Source organism: Melanotaenia boesemani, chromosome 10 (genome assembly GCF_017639745.1).
Source record: "Melanotaenia boesemani isolate fMelBoe1 chromosome 10, fMelBoe1.pri, whole genome shotgun sequence".
NCBI lineage: Eukaryota > Metazoa > Chordata > Actinopteri > Atheriniformes > Melanotaeniidae > Melanotaenia > Melanotaenia boesemani.
Genome location: NC_055691.1, coordinates 33,483,735 through 33,505,312, shown reverse-complemented (window position 1 = coordinate 33,505,312; position 21,578 = coordinate 33,483,735). Strand labels below are relative to the sequence as shown.

General features: G+C 40.9%; 2 protein-coding genes across 3 annotated transcripts in view; both read left to right on the top strand.

Annotated features, from left to right (window-relative positions):
• The window catches only part of abcc8 (ATP-binding cassette, sub-family C (CFTR/MRP), member 8), a 65,757-nt gene extending 46,602 nt beyond the window's left edge, over positions 1-19,155 (top strand). Inside the window, exons 21-39 of one of the 2 annotated variants that reach the window (XM_041997394.1) lie at positions 1,712-1,796; positions 2,106-2,186; positions 3,399-3,536; positions 3,731-3,856; positions 4,024-4,120; positions 5,338-5,585; positions 9,124-9,290; positions 9,758-9,985; positions 10,254-10,346; positions 11,203-11,305; positions 11,720-11,833; positions 12,856-12,976; positions 13,176-13,306; positions 13,412-13,490; positions 13,661-13,769; positions 14,300-14,403; positions 15,910-16,043; positions 17,661-17,723; positions 18,208-19,155. In XM_041997394.1, the coding sequence (XP_041853328.1) occupies positions 1,712-1,796; positions 2,106-2,186; positions 3,399-3,536; positions 3,731-3,856; positions 4,024-4,120; positions 5,338-5,585; positions 9,124-9,290; positions 9,758-9,985; positions 10,254-10,346; positions 11,203-11,305; positions 11,720-11,833; positions 12,856-12,976; positions 13,176-13,306; positions 13,412-13,490; positions 13,661-13,769; positions 14,300-14,403; positions 15,910-16,043; positions 17,661-17,723; positions 18,208-18,345 (2,359 nt within the window). In that variant the 3' untranslated portion in view covers positions 18,346-19,155. The remainder of the gene's footprint in view (positions 1-1,711; positions 1,797-2,105; positions 2,187-3,398; positions 3,537-3,730; positions 3,857-4,023; positions 4,121-5,337; positions 5,586-9,123; positions 9,291-9,757; positions 9,986-10,253; positions 10,347-11,202; positions 11,306-11,719; positions 11,834-12,855; positions 12,977-13,175; positions 13,307-13,411; positions 13,491-13,660; positions 13,770-14,299; positions 14,404-15,909; positions 16,044-17,660; positions 17,724-18,207) is intronic. The other variant, XM_041997395.1, reaches the window with a different exon arrangement.
• Positions 19,156-19,374: 219 nt separating this feature from the next.
• On the top strand, positions 19,375-21,157 carry kcnj11 (potassium inwardly rectifying channel subfamily J member 11). The gene has a single exon (XM_041997397.1). The coding sequence runs from the start codon at positions 19,683-19,685 to the stop codon at positions 20,841-20,843; it is 1,161 nt and encodes a 386-aa protein (XP_041853331.1). The 5' UTR covers positions 19,375-19,682; the 3' UTR covers positions 20,844-21,157.
• The last annotated feature ends 421 nt before the right edge of the window (positions 21,158-21,578 follow it).

Genomic DNA, 21,578 nt, shown 5'->3' with positions numbered 1-21,578 from the left:
CCAGTAAACATACACGTTTTTAGTCTTTATACCATAATCACAATCATCATTAAATATTAGGAATTACATAATCAAATATGAATTAATATTAATAATGACATTACTCAGTATATACAATCATTATGTCTGTGTTTGATTCAAACTAGTGCAGGTTGTTTCTGTAAAACACCCTCAAATTCCACAGCATTCAGGTATATATAAAGAGCTCATACGAGGTCACGGGCTTTCTAACTGCATGTTTCATATGAACAAAAATCACACATAAGTCACTGAAGGAAAAGAAAAACCTGAGACCTCAGACCTCATGCACACACACAAATAAAGCAAAAACCTGACAAAGACAAGACCAGAACGTGGAGCAAAAAGGTTTTCACTGCAAACATGATTCCTGCTTCTTTGTTTTTTTATTGGAAAAACAACTTTCAGATCACACTATTTCAACTGTAACCAGTGTTTGGAGGCTCTAATTTATTGATTATTAAATTAAATTTAGTAGTTTGTGTAAAGCTTTCATCCTGACACCTGTGATCATGGCAAACATGGATTTATTAGTATTTATTTACTGTGATGCCAAATTATTGAGCCAAAACAGAGCAAACACTTATTTCCTTTCTGAGTCATTCGTTCTGTTTACATGAACAAACATTTCATCAATCTGATCAGAAATTCCAGCTGACATGTTTACATGACGTGCTTTCATTCTGATTGGATGTTTGATCGGATCAAAAGTGCTCCATGTAAGTGCAGCTATAACCTGGATGTGCTGAAAGTACGAGAAAGGAGAGAGAGAGAAAAAGAAGCCAGTTGTTGACTCCAGACAGGATGTGTTTTTATGAAGGCGTGCAGTTCTGCTTGTTCTGTGTTGCACTCTGAACGCTTTAAATCACTTCTAGCACGAAGCTTTTTTCCCTGTTTTCCGTTCCTAATTTTGATTTATAGAGCGTTGTTGCTGTGGAAATACTATAAAATAAAGATCTCTGCTTCTTTCCTTCTGCTGTCCCGTCGTCCTGATTGCTTTATTTGACTAATCCAGATAGATATATTCATCCTTTAGGCTGTAGATGCTTCCATTTGTCAGGTGTTTCTGTTGTTTATTAAAGGCAGTTGTAACCTTCCTTTTTGATTGGTACCTAGGTTTTATGTGAGAAATGTGTACAACAGTAGTATTTAAGTTACACACAGGTATTTCAGATGTTAAATAAATAAAAATGATCATAAAATTTTACTCATAAAGATCAAAGATTTGCCAGAAACACTCGTTTCTTAATGCACTACTGATCCAAACTGCCCATGGTATGGAAAAAAGAACAGATCAGTTTTCTGGTCTTTTCAAGTCTTCATCAGTATAAATAAAATCTAAATCCTATGTTAAGCTAATTGTGGGACATGTGGGTTAGCCAGTGTATGAAATGACATTTTTAAGTCAAATAACATGAGTTGATGACTGAAGGAACAGATTTGTTCCCAACATGCTTCTTTAAACTTCTTTCCTTTTTATTCTGCCAGCGCAGCTTTGAAGAAAACATGACTGACCTCTAAATAAAATCTTTTTAACACTTTCAGGTTCTTCAGAGGGTTTTGTGGATTGCGTTATGCATGCGTAACAGTGGGAATACAAGAGACCATTTAAATAGATGTAATTATTGGCCAGGAAGGTCAGAAGTGGGGCCATCATCCTCATCAGTATGCTGTCTTTGTTTGTGCCTGCCAGATACAAAGCTGTGATCGAGGCTTGCTCCCTTCAGCCAGACATTGACATCCTTCCACAGGGGGACCAAACAGAGGTTGGGGAAAGGGTCAGTATCACAGAAACATGCATTGTTTTTTCTTTTTTTATTCTCAGTATGTAGCTGTTGATCATTTATCATCTTCACGTTGAAGCGAGGATTGGATTTTCCTGCATGCAGGGAGCTCGTCTGACTCGTCCAGCCAAAATGCTGTCATGTCACATTTTTTCACGCACTGCTAATGCAGGACATAAACCATGATCCATTTGGTTTCCCCAAGGGAGCAACACACACACACACACACAGTATTTCTCAGTGCCACTGAGCTGTTTATTCTTCCTTGTGGTAAATTCACATACTTCCTGTCCTTTGGTGCAGGGCATCATCCTGTCAGGAGGACAGAAACAGCGAATCAGTGTGGCCAGAGCGTTGTATCAGCAGACCAACGTGGTCTTTCTGGTGAGTCTGCATGTACATTTATCAGAAGACAACTTCAAAACAATAACATCTTATGTTTGGACGCATCTTTGATTCATCAGTGTTCTCAACAAAAACTCGGGTCTGAGTCTATTTTTTTATTCCATCCTGTGGGACAAAAAATAAAACATGCTTCTTACACATGTGACTTATAAATAATTATTAGTAAGAACAAGCTGTAAACAGGATTTTAACTAACATAGTTCGTTATTTCAAAGCTTACTTTTACTTAATTGAATTTATATGACATTTCCTTTTTTTTAAGAGAGAAAAACGTTAAATATGTAAAAAGATGGTTGAATTAATCACAATTTGCAGTGACAGAAATGTGATAATTTTAAAGAAAGACCTCTAACATCAAGACAATTAACGGATTTGGGGCCTCTGCTTTGCTGTGGGCACTTTGTAGGGATCAGCCTGGCTGTAGAGGTAAAGCTGATCACCTTTATCCTGAGATGAAGCATTTCTAATTTAATGGGAGTGCTCACTTCAGTGATGACAGTGCCTCCATCCATAAATGATAGATTTCAGGTCCTGCACCATCATCATGAAAGCACCAAATAAGACAGTATCATAACGTTTGGAGGAGAAGTGCTGCACCTCTGCAGAGAACTTAATGCTGAGGTGCATTGAAGCCGTTCTAATGGCTTCATGTGGTTCAGCAGTTTCCTCATGTGGATTTTCCTTTCATTTTTTTACCTGTTTGTATGACTCTAAAACCTATTTATAATTTTTCATACATAACATGCTGATGAGGAAACTAACATTAGATTGACTGAGTGAGTTAAATACTCACAAATAAGCACATAATTTGAAAGATCTTTACAAATAAATTAAATTAAATGGAATTAAATAGAAAAATGAAGCCTAAAGGAAAAGAAAACCCTGCCTACACCAGGACATGGTGGAGGTTTTATCATGCTGTGGGACTTCTTTACTGTTTCTGGTCCTGGTCAAAGTAAACTTTATTGTCAATTTTACTATCTGATCTGAAGAATGGGAACTAAAATGATGTTCTCTCTTGAACACGTAGCAATAAAAGAGCGATAGAAACGACCTGCAGACAGATGCGAGGAGCTCATCAGCTCTCATTGTTGCCAAACCTCAAAATGATGGATTTAGCAGAGTATTACAGACTTCAACCATATTTGTTTGTTTTCTTGCACATTCAAATGTCTATTTATGTATTTTTAGGATGACCCATTTTCTGCCTTAGACATCCATCTGAGTGACCACCTGATGCAGGACGGCATCCTGAAGATGCTGAGAGAGGAGAAGAGGACGGTGGTGTTGGTCACACACAAACTTCAGTATTTACCACATGCAGACTGGGTAAGACTTGATTCTGTGTGTGTGACTCTTTGAGCTCTTAACCAATCACTGCATAGATCTATTTGCTTTAATATTTATAATGAAAACTTATCTATGATGCAGACTGTTTACCTCAGACGTATCTTAATATGTCTGTCTTTTCTGTCTCAGCTAATGTCGTGCTTCTTTCTCTACATGTGTGTTTTTATGATCAGATTATTGCTATGAAAGATGGCACTATCCAGACTGAAGGGACTCTGAAAGACATCCAGAAGTCTGAACCAGAACTGTTTGAGCACTGGAAAACCCTGATGCACAGACAGGACCAGGAGTTTGAGACGGTGATTAATGACCGTGCATACAGTCTTAATGAGTCTTTACTTGGTTTAATTTGAGAGCATTTGAATTAATGTTAGGTGTATAAAATCCATCACAGTTCTGTAGGAGAGCAGTGTGAGAGTTCAACAGTTTAACATATTGTCATTTATTTGTTTTATTGCCTCTTCAGGAAACAGTAGCAGCGAGTATGACTGATCTTGAGAGGAAAAACCTGCGGAGGGCCATGTACTCCAGAGAAGCTGCGAGGACTGAAGAGGACGAGGAAGGTGAGAGGAGACAGGGAAAAAACAATTGGGCCAAACACATGCATGATCCCAGTTGCTGCTTCTCTGATTTCAGCCTGGGTGAGACATGCAGGATGTCACTTCCCTTCACCTGCTGTGTCTGTGGAGGAGCAGCATCTGTTCCATCACAGCTTCAGCCCTTCCACTTATTTTTAGTGTTTCCACTCTGCAATGACTGCAATGATTTGAATGACTCCAGATAGTCGGTTTTTCATTTCTTTGTGTCTGTTAATGCAAATATTTAAGACAGTTAGGTGTTTTGGTGTCTCATCTCTTGACTTTTCTGTCGACTTTCTCAGCAACCAGATATCTTACCGTGCTCTTTCCAGCGACCTCCTGCTGTGGTTAAACAATCTGATCCTCTATTTGTGTGTCTCTGCTGTTGACAGTATGACTATAGTGTGAGGTGCTAAGGTGCCATGGCTGTGCTCTTTATCTGTGTTTTGTATTGTCTCTTGTGTGCTGGTGGCACCCCAGAGAGGACTTTTTCGATGGCTCCAGTACCAGGTGTTGCCCTCCTGTTGCATGGTTTTGAAAAAGAAAAAGTAAAAACAAAAAACAAACAAACAAAAAAACTGTGATGCTGCTATTAAACTGCAGACGTGTCAGTTGTTCTTCTCACTAATATAGAATCTCATCATCCATTTAGTTCTTCTTTCTCTCGCTTTTTGCTCAAACATTTCTCGCTCCTGTTCCTGAAGGCTCCCAAATACAAGCATGATTTGGGATAATGGTTGCAGTTGCCATTCTAGCTCTGCCAGTCATTAATTCCCTTTCTTTTCCTCTTCTATCCTTCTGCCTCTCTGCTTCCAGCATGTCTGAGCCTCCCAGACGCCCACATGCAGCCTCATGCTCCAAAGCTTGCTGCATGATGTGGTGTGTTATATTTACAGTGCATCAGGGTGGGGAGGAGGTGAGAGGTTGTTCACATTAGCTCCTCAGCTCCTTCCTTGGAGTGAGCATCTGCTTGGAGGTATAGAGTGTAGTTACTGCAACATCCAGCATTTTCTTTCTGGAGTCTCTTCTCTGCTTTTGAAGGTTGTCTTTGATGTTTTTTCTTCTTCTGATGCTAAGCATGCTGTGTATTTAAGAAATGAGTGACAGCAGCAGAGCTCACACTGAAAAAAAAAATGCGGGGGTGAAGTTAAAGCAAATTTTGTTCTCTTTAACATTTAAACTCATCTCTGTCTTGATCCCAGAGGAATCTGTGGAAAGTGAAGAAGATGACAACCTGTCTCAGGTGATGCGTCAGCGAGCCACCATCCCCTGGCGCTCCTGCAGCACCTACCTGTCCTCTGCAGGGCTCCTCCTCCTCACCCTGCTCCTCCTGTCACAGCTCCTCAAACATTCCCTCATGGTCGCCATCGACTACTGGCTGGCACACTGGACGTCGCACGTCATCATGTCCAAAATAGACGCAACGGCTCATAACTGCACAGTTGTTCAGGTGAGAGGCTGAACAGCTGAGTTTTTGACTGAGATGATTCGTTCTTTTCTGGCCAATTAGCTCTTTAGTTCCTGGTTCATTGTCTTTGCCATCAAAGTAGTGAAGATTGTCGTTTGAGGGAGAGCACTTATGTTCACACTGTTATATGCAACCCCTCACCACCCACAACACTCACACTATTTTATACACATTTATCCCTGTAGGAGTCTTTAGAGTTGTTGGACTTTACAAGAAGGGCCTGAAGTTGCAAAAACAAGTACATACACCTTAAGGTGAACAGCTAAGTATTTAATCAGTGGGTGTAATGAAAGCAGAATGAAATCATCACTGACTATTTCTACACTTTAATCCGAAGTGTTCTCATTAACTCTAAACACAGATGTTGATAACACCAGAAGGAGCTTTCACCAGTACTAGTTTCAAAAATGGAAAACCACTTTCTAGAAGCTTGTGTGAATATGAACAAATAAACTCAGTCTGTTAAATCCCAGAAAAAACATCACAAATGAAATGAAGTTAAGTTGCTGTGCAGGAGATTTGCCACCTACTAGATTTTCTTGACCTAGATTTTGCTTGACTGGGTCGTCAGCCTCATCCTAAATATAGTTTACACACACACACACATGCAGAGAGAAAACACATGCACGTTCAGAGAAAGGAGAGAATCAAACATTTATTTAGATTCAATATAAATGTGATGAGGAAGGTTGAGCTTCATCATCCACACTCAAAGGTCACAGCAGCTGCTGGCAGGTGACAGAGTTCCCGGATCAGTAAAGCAACACTTAAATCAATCTGTGTGTGTGTGTGTGTGTGTGTGTGTGTGTGTGTGTGTGTGTGTGTGTGTGTGTGTGTGTGTGTGTGTGTGTGTGTGTGTGTTCTGTACACTGAAACGCGAGGTCACATTTTTCATGGTCATGTGAAGGCTACAGACAGTCAGCTGCAGCAGTCGAACTGTAGAACAGAAACACCGCGGTCATAATTCTCCCTCTCAAACACACACACATGCGCACACACACACGGTTAGCGACACGCTAAAGTGCACAGCTAAGTACACATAGATTGTCACTTGAGTGCTGAGCACATCTTGTTCAGCTGAGCTTCAGTGTCTCTTTGCCAAGTTTTATCTAATCTGGACTAATCCATGGTCCTGTTTGACCACCAAACACACACTTTATAAAACACAGGCTGAAGACTTAAACTGCACGTTCAGTTCACCGATAATGGATTTTCAATTAGTTTTTTCTTCTGATACTGGAAAAAAAAACCAGTGGATATATTTTATTAGCAAAAAGCAACTGGCATGTTCTTTTATCCTCTTTATCTTATATTTCTACTTTTCTAAAAGCTCTTATCTGTGTTTATTTTACTTTTTACTATTTATCTACTATATTCCACAATACAACATGGCAGAAATGAAAAAAATCCCAAAAAAAAGTACAAACAATGAACAGGCTCTAAATAACTTTACATTAAGTTTAATGCTGCAAAACCATCAGCAAACTGCTGAAATCAGAAAAACCACCTTAGACAGATGTTTATCTTTGAGAAATACGACGCACGCTGCAGTCTGAGTACTTTGGTGGTATTTAGAAACTACTTTCTAAAAACAGTGTATCTGTGCTTATCTTTTTATAGTGTTTATTTAGATAATAGGTGATAGATATCTGGACCAAGACTTTGTGTTTAGTAACTGTTTGAAGTCATATAGATTAAATAAATAGAAAGAGTCAGATGATAGCTGGATGATGGGTTTCGCTTCTTTTACTCTCCACATGGTGTTTTCCACAGATCACAGTCCTTTTTTTGTCACTTAAATTTTATTAGGTCTTTTGGAAGAAAGTAAGAACAGCACAGTACAAGAAAAAAACAGGAACTTAGCGTTTGGTACATCCAAATAAACATACAATAAGCCGTGTACCGGCTATGGACAAAGTTCTGTACATGTATGAACTTTCCCTGATAAACAACTTATTTCAGAAGCGGAGTGAATGATATCTTGGGTATATTTTAAGTAATAAAGTAAGTAATTTAAGAGGATGAGGAGGGGGAATAACAACAAAAAACAGCCAACCTATGAATAGCAACCAGATTCTGTTCCTTTTTTCCCAGTCTTTCCCTGTTGTGGATCTTTTTCACGACTTCTAACCAATTCTTTACTGTGGATCCGTCTGTTACGCTTTACGAGTGATTCCTTTCTTTGCTGCCAGAATTATTATTTTCAAGAGGTAGCTATCATTTCCTGTTATTTCATCCGGTAGATCACCAAAATAAAGCGTCATGCATGTCCGTAGGATCTGCCAACCAAGAACATGTTGCATAATTCCTCAGGTGTTTTCCAAAAAAGGCTCCAGAAGATATGGTGATGTTTTGCCTCGTCATCCTCACAATACCTCCAGCATGAGAGGTCCACTGGATTTCTATATGTATTCATTTTGAAAATAATGAAAAATCGAATGAGGTTCTTCCAACAAAATTCCTGCCAGTACACCGAGTAAGATGTAGAAGACTGCTAAACACACTGTTTACAGGCTATTTTAAGATTTAGTTCTCTCTCCTTGATGTAACTTGTGGTAGTTCCTCTGCCTTTTGCTATACTTTGGTAAAGTTTCGAAATAGTACATTTAGAGATACCATTACATACTTTTACCAGTAGTTGTATTATTTCACTAGGTTTCATAATTTCTTAATTCTTCCAAATTTCTTAAAACATATATCCATAACTGCAAATAGCTGAAAAAAATCTGACTTTTCTAAATGATATTTCTCTCTTAGTATCTGAAAGCTTTGTAAAGATTATATTACAGTAAGCAGTAATGCCATTATTCGTCCAGCACTTTCGACAGAGTCCAAAGTATTTGGCTTAAATTCTGTAATATTCACCCCATCTGAGTCTTTTTATTCAACGTTGAATGAAATGAATTCTTATTCAAGGTTTCTGTCAGCAGACCTCTTGCTGCTGCTGACTTTGTTGTTTAGTCTCTTAAAAGAACAGATGCTCTTCCTTCTAATTTAAAGTAGTAGTTTAATAATTACATTAAGTGTCTTTTACTATAATTAGATGCCTTCTTTGTACAAAAAAACCTGTTTTTTTATCTTTCCTGGTTAGTTTCCCTAAGAGCTTGTTCTTTTGTTTCTTCAATTTATTCTTATATTAAAAAAAAAAAAATTTAAAGTAGATAGAAAACAAGTTCGCTAACCCCGATCTGAGTGTGGACTTTGAGACTTTTTCTGGGCTGCATTGCATTAACTAAATTAAACAACATGGTATAAACCAGAAAAGAGAAAACAAAGCTCGAAGCAGAACATGAGTGATGAGACAACAGAACATCATCAGCACTTCCCGTCTGTGTTTGCTCAAAAGTTGCCGGCTCAGCTTTGAGAGCTTCACTGACTTCCACCGCGTTGGACAGTTAATCTATAACTAGCCTCAGAGTTTAATTATCCTTATGATTATAGTACAAGCAAACTAAATGGCACCTCCTCAAACACACACTCATTCGTGTCCTTAAAACCCCTTTCTCTCTCTGTGGTACAGGACTGTGGCTTCAGTCACTCGTGGTATCTGTCTGTGTTCAGCGTGCTGTGCTGCCTGGGCATCATCCTCTGCCTCGCCACCTCTGTGGCTGTGGAGTGGACGGGCCTCAAAGTGGCCAAAGATCTCCACCACAACCTGCTCAACAAGATCATACTGGCCCCCATGAGGTACGACAGTGTGAAAGCACGAGTTCAGCCCGGCTTCATGACGGGGGAAAATGAGAGTGAGAGAGAAGTGAGCTGATGTTTGTGTGCGTGCTTAAACAGACATTTTAGGCTAGGATGCACAGTTAAAAGCACCTTTTTTAGCCTCATTACTCTGAGCACCATCTGCTTTCCTCCCATAAAACCCACAAGGCAGCTATTGCCTGAACAAGCACAATATACGTTTGCATGCATTCTATATACACTCACATATGCATAAGAATAATTTATTCTCTTTATTTATTCACACGAAGGAATTCAAACTGAACCGGCTGATTGTAGAGAGTAGAATTTATTCAGTGTTGTTGACTGAAGCTACATATGCTGCTTTTAAATATTCTGTGGGTGATATAAGCTGCTGGAATTATTTATTATATATATATATATATTTTTATAACTAACTATATGTATCTTTCTCTTCGGCCTTTCAGGCTGTTTGAGACGACTCCTCTCGGCAGCATCCTGAACAGGTTTTCCACAGACACGAACACCATCGACCAGCACATCCCCACCACGCTGGAGTGCCTCTCCCGCTCCACGCTGCTGTGTGTGTCTGCTCTGGGTGTCATCTCCTACGTGACCCCCGTCTTCCTCATCGCCCTCCTGCCGCTGGCTATCGCCTGCTACTTCATCCAGAAATACTTCCGGATGGCTTCCAGGTGAGGCAGGCAGAACCGAGACATGTTTTATTGTCTTCAGTTTATTCTGAACCAGACCAAACTGGATGGAGAAATCTTGTTTGGTTCAAATAAGATCATTAAAATAAAGTTACTGATCTGAAAGAGGCCCTAAACAGTGTATTTACACCTTTCTGCAAACCTAATTACATCATTATCAGAGTTTAATGTGTTTTTCTAATATGCTGAAGTCCCTATTACTCCGATTTCATGAGTTGGTATGTCTCTGTTTTCTCTTTCCTCTGGTCAGGGACCTGCAGCAGTTGGAGGACAGCACCCAGCTTCCTTTACTCTCCCACTTCTCTGAGACAGTGGAAGGCATCATCACCATCAGAGCGCTCAGGTAATAACTGATACGCTCTCTGGCCTGAAGACCTTCTCAATGAACAACAAGGTTAAAGAGGTGTTTTAAGACGGTGGTTCGCAAGTATACCGATAACATAGAAGATAACTCACGCTCCTGCTTCATGGACTTCACTCTGCATTGTGATTTGACCAGAGCAGATAACATCATTGTGTTTTATTTGGCTTAAGGTCTTGCCTCAGTTTTTTTTACACATGAATTATAAATCAGAGTGGATCAATTAATTTCACAAAATGCTTAATCACAGGTATCTGGAACTGAGAAATACAGTATTTCACATGATTAGAGTCACTTATCAAGAGCTACAAGTTATTTTAAATGTACATACCTGCACATTTTCACATGTATGTAGTGATCCTTGGTAGGTATTTTATAAGCTACTAGCTTCTGCCTACACCCTTTCGGTTTTTTGTTTTTAATTATTATTCTTTCTGTAATATGTTTTATTTACTTTCACTATGCCGAAAGAAAAAAAGAAAGAAAGAAAGAAAGAAAGAAAGACAGAAAGAACTCAAAACAAACTGACGTGGGATCTTCTAAGAAAGATATAGAAGAATAAAACAATAATAATATTTATTAATTTTCTATAACTCTTAGTCCAGTTAGGGGTCGGAGGGAAGCTGTAACTCAGAGCCGTTTCTTTTAACTACAGCTTTGAAGAAGGAATGTTTAGTTTAAAGAACTTGTGATTTGTTGACTGGATTTTCCATCAAAAGGTTCAGTCCTGAAGTTTCATCATTTTCTTCTCTAGTCGCTGACACTAAGCCAGTCATAGAAAAGTCAGGCAGCTGGATTGTTAACACACTGAAACAAGTTCAATCATCTCTCTTGGCAGGTATGAGCCCAGGTTCAGACAGAGGCTGCTACAGTTCACTGATGCCAACAACATCGCCTCGCTCTTCCTCACCGCGGCCAACCGTTGGCTGGAAGTCCGCATGGTAATGACCCGTTCTGCTGTCCAGCTCAGTTCTGACACACATCTGGCTCACGTTCATGTGGAGGCGTCTGGCTAACTGCTCCCTCTGTTGGGTTTCTGAAATACTGAACATCTGATTCTCTCACTGAACTGAACTGCAGGATTCATTTCATGTTTTATGTATCGTCCAACTTCTCCAATTACACATCAGCAAGGACACAGCCTTGGCCTCTGTGTGTGTGTGTGTGTGTGTGTGTGTGTGTGTGTGTGTGTGTGTGTGTGTGTGTGTGTGTGTGTACGGATGTTGAAGAAAGCATACATTTATCACTATTATGGGCAAACCGATCTAGAGTAATGGATCTCCATATGTAACTAACCCTCTTCAGCTCCTCAGCGAGCGTTTTTATCTTCTTGCTGTGATGTTGACGTTGTGCAGGAGTACATCGGAGCCTGTGTGGTGTTGGTGGCAGCTGTGGCCTCCATCACTAACTCGCTGTACAACCAGCTTTCTCCTGGTCTGGTGGGGCTCGGGCTGACCTATGCTCTCATGGTGAGTAGTCACTTTTATATTTTATTTTATAAAAATAAGCATTGTGTCTACATCACTGCCAAACATACCTAACCAAGGGCTCTGCTTTTCCTTTGTCTTTAAGTAGAATGATCATTAGCAACTTTTTCCTCATCAGGGCGGCTTTACCAAACACAGTGTGTTTATAGTCCTAAACCCTTTCTTCTGCTGATTTAAGAAGCTAAATCTTACCCAAAAACAAGTCTTGAGGGACCGAGGTCTGCGCTACGTCCTGTGTAGGATCTTAAATGAACCTGTTCACACATCCACTGAAAGTCCACTGCTCACACATCTTTTATAGGTTTAAAAGGAATATTATTTAAAATAATAAAAAAAAAACACCTTCCTCCAAATCTGAGCAAACATCTGCTTTTTAGTGGAAATTGTTCATTTTAGATAGAAATTCCTCAATTACACAATCAGATCATCATTTTTTCTGTTAACTTCAGTAGAAAATGAACCAATCTTCAAAATAAATTTTTGCTTTTTTTTTTCCCTAAATTGATATATTTTCTTTGTTATGTCACTATTATACCATACAAACTTCTGGACACTCTTAGTGTGACTGTAGCTTGTTGGGGATGAGTTTTAGTTACAGCTCTTCATTTTATAATCACATTAATACCTGATTATTTTACTGAATTTTTTACCTGCAGAATTGTATAAATAACCAAATTGTGTATGCTTTTGTTATTTGATAAAAAGACATTTATAAATATTTTATTTATGTGTCAAGATATTTTTATTTCAGTCAAATTAAGAATTAAATATTTGCCCTAAATTTCGTCCGACCAGTTATTTGAAAGTTGCATCATCGGGAACATAAAAAATGGACTTTGTGAGGAATTAGTGCATTTTTCTGTCTCTGTGCGTTATTATTGTGACTCTCAGTATTCAGGCGAACATTCATGTCTTACAGTCTCTACTGCAATGATTCAGCAGCGCTCAGACTGAACGCTGACATTCACACAGCCCAACTCTCCCTTCCTCCTCTCATGTATCAGGTGTCCAACTACATGAACTGGATGGTGCGTAATTTGGCAGACATGGAGGTGCAGCTTGGCTCAGTCAAGAGGATTAATAGCCTGCTCAAAACTGAACCAGAGAATTACGAGGGACTCCTCAGTGAGTGCAACAACGCAGTCACACTTCCTCCTAAAATAAAACCTTCCTTCTCTTCTTTCTGACACGTGTTTATGATTTCTTCCTCTGAGCCAAACTTTACATTCAGCCGTCAGAGCTGTACAGTCTTTATCAGTTATTATATAAATTTATTTCCCTGGCAAACTATTTTAAATTCATAATTTTACTTTCTGTGTCTCAGCTGTGTCTCAGGTGCCTGACGGATGGCCCCAGCATGGAGAGATCAAGATCCAGAACCTGAGCGTCCGCTACGACACCACGCTGAAGCCTGTGCTCAAAAATGTCAACGCACACGTGAGCCCCGGTCAGAAGGTAAGCAGTCTGAGGAAAGAAGAGATGGTTACAGCAAAGAGACAGAAAACACAGTTCAGACCTGACCTGATTTCAGACCTGGTGAAATCTTTGATTTGTTTTCAGGTTGGGATCTGTGGCAGGACTGGCAGCGGCAAATCCTCCTTCTCCTTGGCCTTCTTCCGCATGGTTGACATGTTTGAGGGTAAAATATTAACCTTCAGTTTCAGAAATTACTAACATTTGTTTTTATACACCATAAAAGAATTATTTAAATACTAGAAAAGGAATTAAATAAGAAACCAATAAGAAAATAATGAAAATCTATTCTCTTTTGCAGTTGCTTATTTATTAACTAGCTCTTTTATCCCACAGGGAGGATTGTGATTGACAACATTGACATCGCCAAGCTGCCTCTGCAGACCCTCAGGTCTCGGCTGTCCATCATCCTCCAAGACCCCATCCTGTTCAGCGGCACCATCCGGTAAAACAAGCCTCTCCATCAACACGAAGCCTCGTTACAGCAGTGTAGATATGATGATACTGATCATCGTTTTGGTAAAGGAAGAGGACACACAGAACCTTCCCAGTTGGCAAAGTGTGCCACGCTTTAATGACACTTATCTAAAACTCGAGGAGAGCTGGTTTTAGATAAGAGGGCATTCCTTTGTGATCTCCAGTGGAGCGGTTTATTTTTAGACTTCAGTGGCACTGACCATAAAAGCCTCGTCCTGCTGGAGAACAGACGAGAAGGAATTATAAAAAGATAGATGTGTCACTCAGTCAAATTCTGTAGATTTTATTCTAAAGTTTCTTTTTGTGCCTCAGCTCTGGTCAACAGACTTGGTGCAGTGATGATAGCAGGACAAGCAGGGGCTCAGACTAATTTCAGCCGCAATCTGAGAAAATGTTGCGTATTTGTATTTTTTTGATTGTTGGAGATCTGCACATGATGTTAACTGGTCATAAGTTTTAATACAGCACTAACTGTAAATAATAAACGCATGTGTGCAGATTCAACCTGGATCCAGAGATGAAGGCGACAGACGAGATGCTGTGGGAGGCGCTGGAGATTGCTCAACTCAAGCATGTTGTTAAAACCCTGCCAGGAGGCCTGGGTGAGAGCGCCTGTGCACAAACACATGCAAATGTTCATGTTCATATGAACCCAATCAGACCTGAGGCGCCCTGTAAGAGCTGCAACACACACACGTTTCATCACGTCTTCAAAGGCACATTTTGCATAAACTGTGTACCAGATACAGCAGTTCCTTCACTGAGGTCCCGTACACACTGAGGTCATCAAGTGTCTCGAGCTCAAGGATCAAACTGCTGCATCATGTTACATGAGCATTAATTTTTAACTCCCTTACTAACTTAATTTTTAACTCCGACAGCTGCAGGTTGCAGCAGACTCAGATCAGATATTAGCTGAGAGACATGAACCACTTGTACACACATGAACTCGTGGTTTGTTAGTGCATGAGAGCCTCGTCTCTGCAGTGAGTCTCAGTTCAACTTCTACTGTTTCACCATTTATCTCCCAGTTCTGTCCTCTGTAATCAGTCATGAGAAAACAGGAACCATTTGCTGCTCCGCTGGGATAACAGACTGCAGCTGATGGTTTTCTGCCGCAGAGACAGAAAACATACTTTCACCTGTCTTAGAGTGTATTAAACTGACAAACGAGTGTGTGTTGGTGTGTAACGTGTTGGAGCTGAGCTCCTCGTAGCTTTAGATTATGTACACTGGAGCCAGATGTTCAATAACATATTGATCTGTGACTCAGGAGTTACTGGTAATTATGTCTGTCCTTAGTTAAAGTAACAGAACAGTGTTGATGTTGCATAAAAATAAGTTTACACAGTAGTGTGGAGAGCCAGGTGCTGGTGCTGCACCGCTGATGGACAAACTGACTTAATTATTATATATTCTTTTTTCTCATTTTTATATAGAATTTAATTGAAGGCATATTCCTGTCGAGCAGATAAAGCCTTTTATGTAATTTCCTTATCTATTTCGTTTCTTTTTCTTTTATTTTGGTGTGATGGTAAAAATCTTTAATATTATATAATAATATTAATAATATTACTTTAATATTATCCACAATGGAGTTCATCATCAGGTAACAGCTACTCTTACAGGGAATGGGTCAGATTAACAATTTCATTTTAATTATTTAGCAAGTTTAGTGGCTGAAGAAGGCTACCTTCAAGTGTTATATACATATCATTGTGCTCATGATGGCAGATTTATATGTGGTTAACAAGCTTCTGGATATTTTGACACATTTCATTGAGATTTTTGTGTAAAGCAGAGGCTTTTTCAATAGTCACCTACGCTGGTTAATAAAGCAATTTAGCTTTTTTAAACACATTTCAATGACTCGACTTTCTTCATATAAGATTGCATGTAAATAGAAAAGCAATAAGATATTGATCAGTAAGCAGCACTTAATGACCAGTTAACTTTTCCCTCTCATTTAGGTTGATGATCATTTATATCATTTATATACTGTCATTTAACATGAAAGCATCAGTTAGTTTATATAAATGTGTGTGTGTATGATGAATGTGCATTTTACTTCATATGAAATGTAGTTAAGTTTGTGATTGTGCTTTCAGATGCCATGGTGACGGAGGGAGGAGAAAACTTCAGTCAGGGTCAGCGACAGCTCTTCTGCCTGGCCAGAGCCTTCGTCAGGAAGAGCAGCATCCTCATCATGGATGAGGCCACAGCCTCCATAGACATGGCAACGGTCAGTGTGCAACTCCCAGAAGAGCATCTTTGAGGCAGTAGAGAGGAGGTGTGAAGGAAAGGAGGAGCTGGAAATGAGAAAAACAGAAAAGGGGGGAAAAAGGCGACAAGAGTTCACTGGGTAATTATGCCTATCGCCATGGTAACAAAGAGACAGCTGGAGATATTTCTGAACAAAGAGCAGCTGGAAATAATTCCTGCATCTCTCAGCTGATAAATGTAAATATAACCTGCTGAAAACACTGCCAACTAAGATTTAGTTGCTTAATATAAATTTCTTTGGGTCAGAGCAAAGGAATCCTTCAGATTTGGATCACAAGCTGCGGCTTAAAGTTAAAATGTGAAAGGAAAGAAAGAGTGACAGGTTACATGTGAAGCTGAAAGAGAAAAAGTGAAATGGAAAAGAAAAAAGACTGGTAAGAGCCTGAAGGGATCCTCTTAAGAGCTTCACTTGAATGTTCAGCAGTAACAACTAGAAGCACTCAGCGCAGACCTTCACCAAGCCGTGCTCATCTTTTTTCTTTTCTCTCTTTTTTTTTGCCCATGATTGTTGTCGCCCCATGGGCCGGCGTAAACCTACGTCACAACCTGGTGGTTGTGCAACTTTTATTTTTAAGTTTTCTCCATCGGTTTTTGATAGGAAATTATCCATAATGTCCTACAGTTATATCGACCCCCTCAGTGTTGAGGCTAGAAAAAGATACAAGGCAAAGCGAGTGGCGCTGAACGAATGCCCTTATATCTGTCCGCTGACACAGTGTGAAGGAGCTGCTACCAAGAAACATTGAGAACTTCACAAAAGCCACCAACAGACGTTTGTTATTGTCACTGTTATCGCATCTTTCTGGGCTAATGTGTCTTTTTGGTAGTTGGAAGAACAATCTCTTGTTTTCTGTTTAACAGCTATGTACATGGCAGCCAACCACAACACACCTTTTTGGCATATTTAAAAGAACTTTACAAAAAGCAAAGAAAAATCTATGAAAAGCTACTCTGAAAATCCAATAGTGTTGCACTTAGGGCAGTGGTATCCTAGTGGTTACAGAGGTGGGTCTGGGTTTGGAGAACCAGGGTTCAAGTCCCAGGGCTGGCAGCTAAGGTAAACCACTGTGAACCCCTGAGCAAGGGCCCTTAACCCCCTAACTGCTCCCCATTGTTAATCCTAGCAACTAGGATTGGTTAAATGCAGAGAAAGAATTTCCCAGCTGGGATCAATAAAGTAGAAAAATAAATTCAGCAACCCTTTGTTTTCACTGGTGAAAAACTTGGTTTAGTTATTTATTCCACTTTAGAGATATCCTAAGAATTTCATTAAAATCCGTCCATAACTTTTTGAGTTTTGTTGCTAAAAGACCAACGTACGGCGCTGAATCCATAACCTACGCCTTGGTGGAGGTAATAACACGGCAGCACAGCCTCAGATACACAGTTCAGTTTTAAAAGGACAGAATGACGACCAGCAGAGGTGACTACTTTCAAAATACCATGAAATTGTTTTTTAACTACATGCATGTAAGATGTTAAATGTTTATAGGATTTTTTTTTTACTGATACTTTGAATCAAGCTCAAGATGAAAGTCGATAAATCTGAACCAACCTCTCATTCTGCCTCCCACAGGAGAGCATCCTGCAGAAAGTGGTGATGACTTCTTTTGCTGACCGGACAGTCGTAACTATAGCTGTGAGTACGTCCTCCTACTACACACTGCAGCAGTGCTTCAGGTACAGTGTTTCCAGTGCAGCTCTGCCTTGCCCCTGAGAGACGACCTTCGCCTTCCACTGCTGATGCAATCTTGCAAATTGATGCATAGCTGCAGATACTGTGCTGCAAATAAAAAAGAGCAGAGAGAAAAGTAGGAAAAGGGTAAGCAGAGCAGACCTGACTTATCCAGTGAAAAGCTCTTAGATGAATATTAAGAGATCATAGTTGTTAACTTTAGATACATTTTATTAGATAATCGGGAGAAAAGAGAAGCAACCGGAAACCTGATGACTTGAAATTGTGTCAGCAGCCTCTCGGGTTTACTGCTGAGCAACCACAATCTCCTTTAATGCAGCATGAAACCACTTTTCATTTCAAGCTCACCGAATCGAAATCACTGCATGGCAGTTTCTTACGAGGGTCAGCTCGAGTTTGTGGAATAATGCCTTTCTCTGCCACGCAGCATCGCGTCCACACCATCCTAAACGCCGACCTGGTGATTGTGATGAAGCGGGGGATCATCCTGGAGCACGACACGCCCCAGGCCCTGCTGGACAGGGAGGACAGCATCTTCGCCTCCTTTGTGCGAGCAGACAAGTAGCACGAAAACAGAAAAGCTTGGAAGAGTTAAAGGAAGACATTCAAAGTGCAATTGTCCCATGGAATATATATATTCCTTTTATTTTTTAATCATCTTGTATTATATTTGTACATAAAAATATGAATTCTTTGTTAATAAAACATAAATTATCAATACAGGTTATTTTTATTTTTATTGATGGGAAGGAATGAGATGATAACAGAAGTGATAGGAGTGTGTTTTGTGTGTGATGAGGGACTTGATGCTCTGTAAAAACCAGATTGTTCATGACAGGATTGCAGGTTAGAACCAGCTTGTAATCCAGCTGATATGATTTACAAAGATGGAAGAAAAAGGAACCAAACCAAGTTGGGACTGGATGTTAATAAAGACCTAAATCTGGTTCCTGGGATTGAATTTATGTGTTCATGAGTGAAACTCTTGAGGTTTAGTGGCCTGGGAAAGACTTGAAGCAGTGGCCTATATTTAAACTATTATATATTCAGAGTATGAGCCGCCTGTGGGGTTTAAGATGCACAACAGACTAGTTTTACTACGTAGATGGGGAGGCCCCTCGTGCGTCCTCACAGAGGATTGGTGCGCCTTTGTTGCGCCTCTTTCTTTGTAGACAGGATAGAGGAGCTTTGCAGAGCCGTGAACCGTTAATGCATAGTGCGTAGGATCCGTTCGGGGTGAGTGGGCGAGCATCTGCGACGCTATGAGGGGTCCGTTTAGCTGCAAAATAGCGCGATATTTGTGTTTAGAAGGCAATTAAAAATCACAGGAAGGACGCGGAGCGGATGGTGGGGGAGGGACTGCCTCTCCACCTCACCACGTCTCCATCTCACGTTACCGACTAGTGAAGTGGCGATGTTAGCACAGAATCATCTGCACTACATGAGCCTACGTCCTCATATACATGTGATAAAACTCTGTTCAGAAACCCATTACGCTCCTGCATTGAGATTTTTTATTTATTTATTTATATCGCGGATCTTTACGCGTGAGACCGGTGCGCAACAGCGCACCAATGAATTGATCCACAGTGGGAATGGGCGGCGCGGCCCGTTCGGTCGGAGCTGTGAGTGACGGCGGCAGCTGCGAAGCTGGAGGAAGAGCACTCTCATGGGCTTTGCAGTCCTGAAGCGCCTGATTCGGAGGCAACGTGAGGAGCGCGCATACCTCCAGCACAGGGAGGACAAGAAGACTCTTCCCTCCTGTGCCTGACAGCTACCGAGGAGCGGACACCGGCGAGGGTCGAGTGGTAAGAGGAAGCAAGAGAAGAATCCATCTTTCAGTTTGGCACCGATCGCTAATTCAAAGCCCCGAAGGCTGTGGGTTCATAGCATGGGAGCGCAATGTTGTCCAGGAAAGGACTCATCCCTGATGATTATTTGTTGACCCGTTTAGCTGAGGATGTCCTGCAACCCAAGTTCAGAGCGAAACAAGGGAAGGCTAGGTTTGTCGCCAAGAACGGCACCTGCAACGTAGCGCACACCAACATCAGAGAGCAGGGCCGATTCTTGCAGGACGTGTTTACCACTTTAGTGGATTTGAAATGGCTCCACACGCTCATCATTTTTACCATGTCCTTCCTGTGCAGCTGGCTCCTCTTCGGGATGATCTGGTGGCTTGTTGCTTTTGCGCACGGCGACCTGGACCAGAGAGGAGACGACTTTGTTCCGTGCGTAACGGACATTCACTCCTTCTCCTCCGCATTCCTATTCTCCATAGAAGTCCAGGTGACCATCGGTTTCGGCGGTCGGATGATTACGGAAGAATGCATCTCCGCCATTTTCATCCTCATAGTGCAGAACATCGTAGGACTGGTTATCAACGCCATCATGCTCGGCTGCATCTTCATGAAAACTGCGCAGGCCAACCGGCGCGCAGAGACTCTCATTTTCAGCAAGCACGCCGTCATCTCCGTCCGTAACAACAAGCTGTGCTTCATGATCCGCATCGGGGACCTGAGGAAAAGTATGATCATCAGCGCCACCGTGCGGATGCAAGTGGTCAGGAAAACCACCACCGAGGAGGGCGAGATGGTGCCACTGGACCAAATCGACATCCATATGGATAACCCGGTGGGCACCAACGGAATCTTCCTGGTGTCTCCCCTCATCATCTCCCACGTGATCGACAAGGACAGCCCCCTATACGAGCTGACACCCTCTGACCTGCAGAACCAGGACGTGGAGGTGATTGTGGTGCTGGAGGGGGTTGTTGAGACTACTGGCATCACCACGCAGGCCAGGACTTCCTACGTATCGGAGGAGATCCTGTGGGGGCAGCGCTTCGTGCCAACGGTGTCCGAGGAGGATGGCATGTATGCGGTGGACTACTCAAAGTTCGGCAACACGGTGAAGGTCCCGACACCGTGTTGCAGCGCGAAGCAGCTGGACCAGTCAGGTGGCATCGCTCGATTTAAGCTGAGCGAGGGCGTCACCTTGCGGGCGTCTGTAAGAAGGCGGCGGGGCTCCGCGGTTGTCCGCAGGTCCAGAATGGAGAGCCAGTGAGGGGCTGCTCAACCAGAAGTTTGTATGATGACGGTTTGCAAGACGTAAATTTATTTTATTTACTGAGTGACGATTATCGATAATCCGCATCACCTCTGCCCCACGCAGCGGATGTATGCACACATCCTCTTTAACTCAGGGTCAGTGACACTGGTGGTTATGAGATGATTAAGACGTGAGCCCTGGAATCCATGTGAAATCCCTTTTATAAATATGAGTGACTGCATGGATTTAAGATGAATAAAATGAATGTTCAATGTGAAATGTGTTGGAGGTTGATTTACCATAAAGGGCTATAAGGTTTATATTAAATTTGTGGACTCGCTACCTGAAAAGTGCTACGTTTTTTCATGTATTGTACTTTAGAAAAACCCGATTTTCTGTAACTTTATACTAAAATTCCAGACTATTTAAAGACCAATATTGTACTTTTTAAATTACACTATAATCATTTCATTAACTGTTCCTAAAATAATAAAAATTAATGTAATCTGATAGACATTAACATTAAATTCAGTTTTAATAATCATCAGTAGTAGGCCTATATGAAATATTAAAATACTTAATGACTAAACTTATCTTTTACAGTAATGTAAAGTAGAATTTAAAAGAAACACTATCAGCAGTAATTAGCATGTTAGTGTTACAGCTGCTGTAGTTTGAACTACTTTATATTCTTTCATTTTCAGGCCACTTACATCTGCAGGTCTTTGAGATTGAATTTAAGTAAAAGAA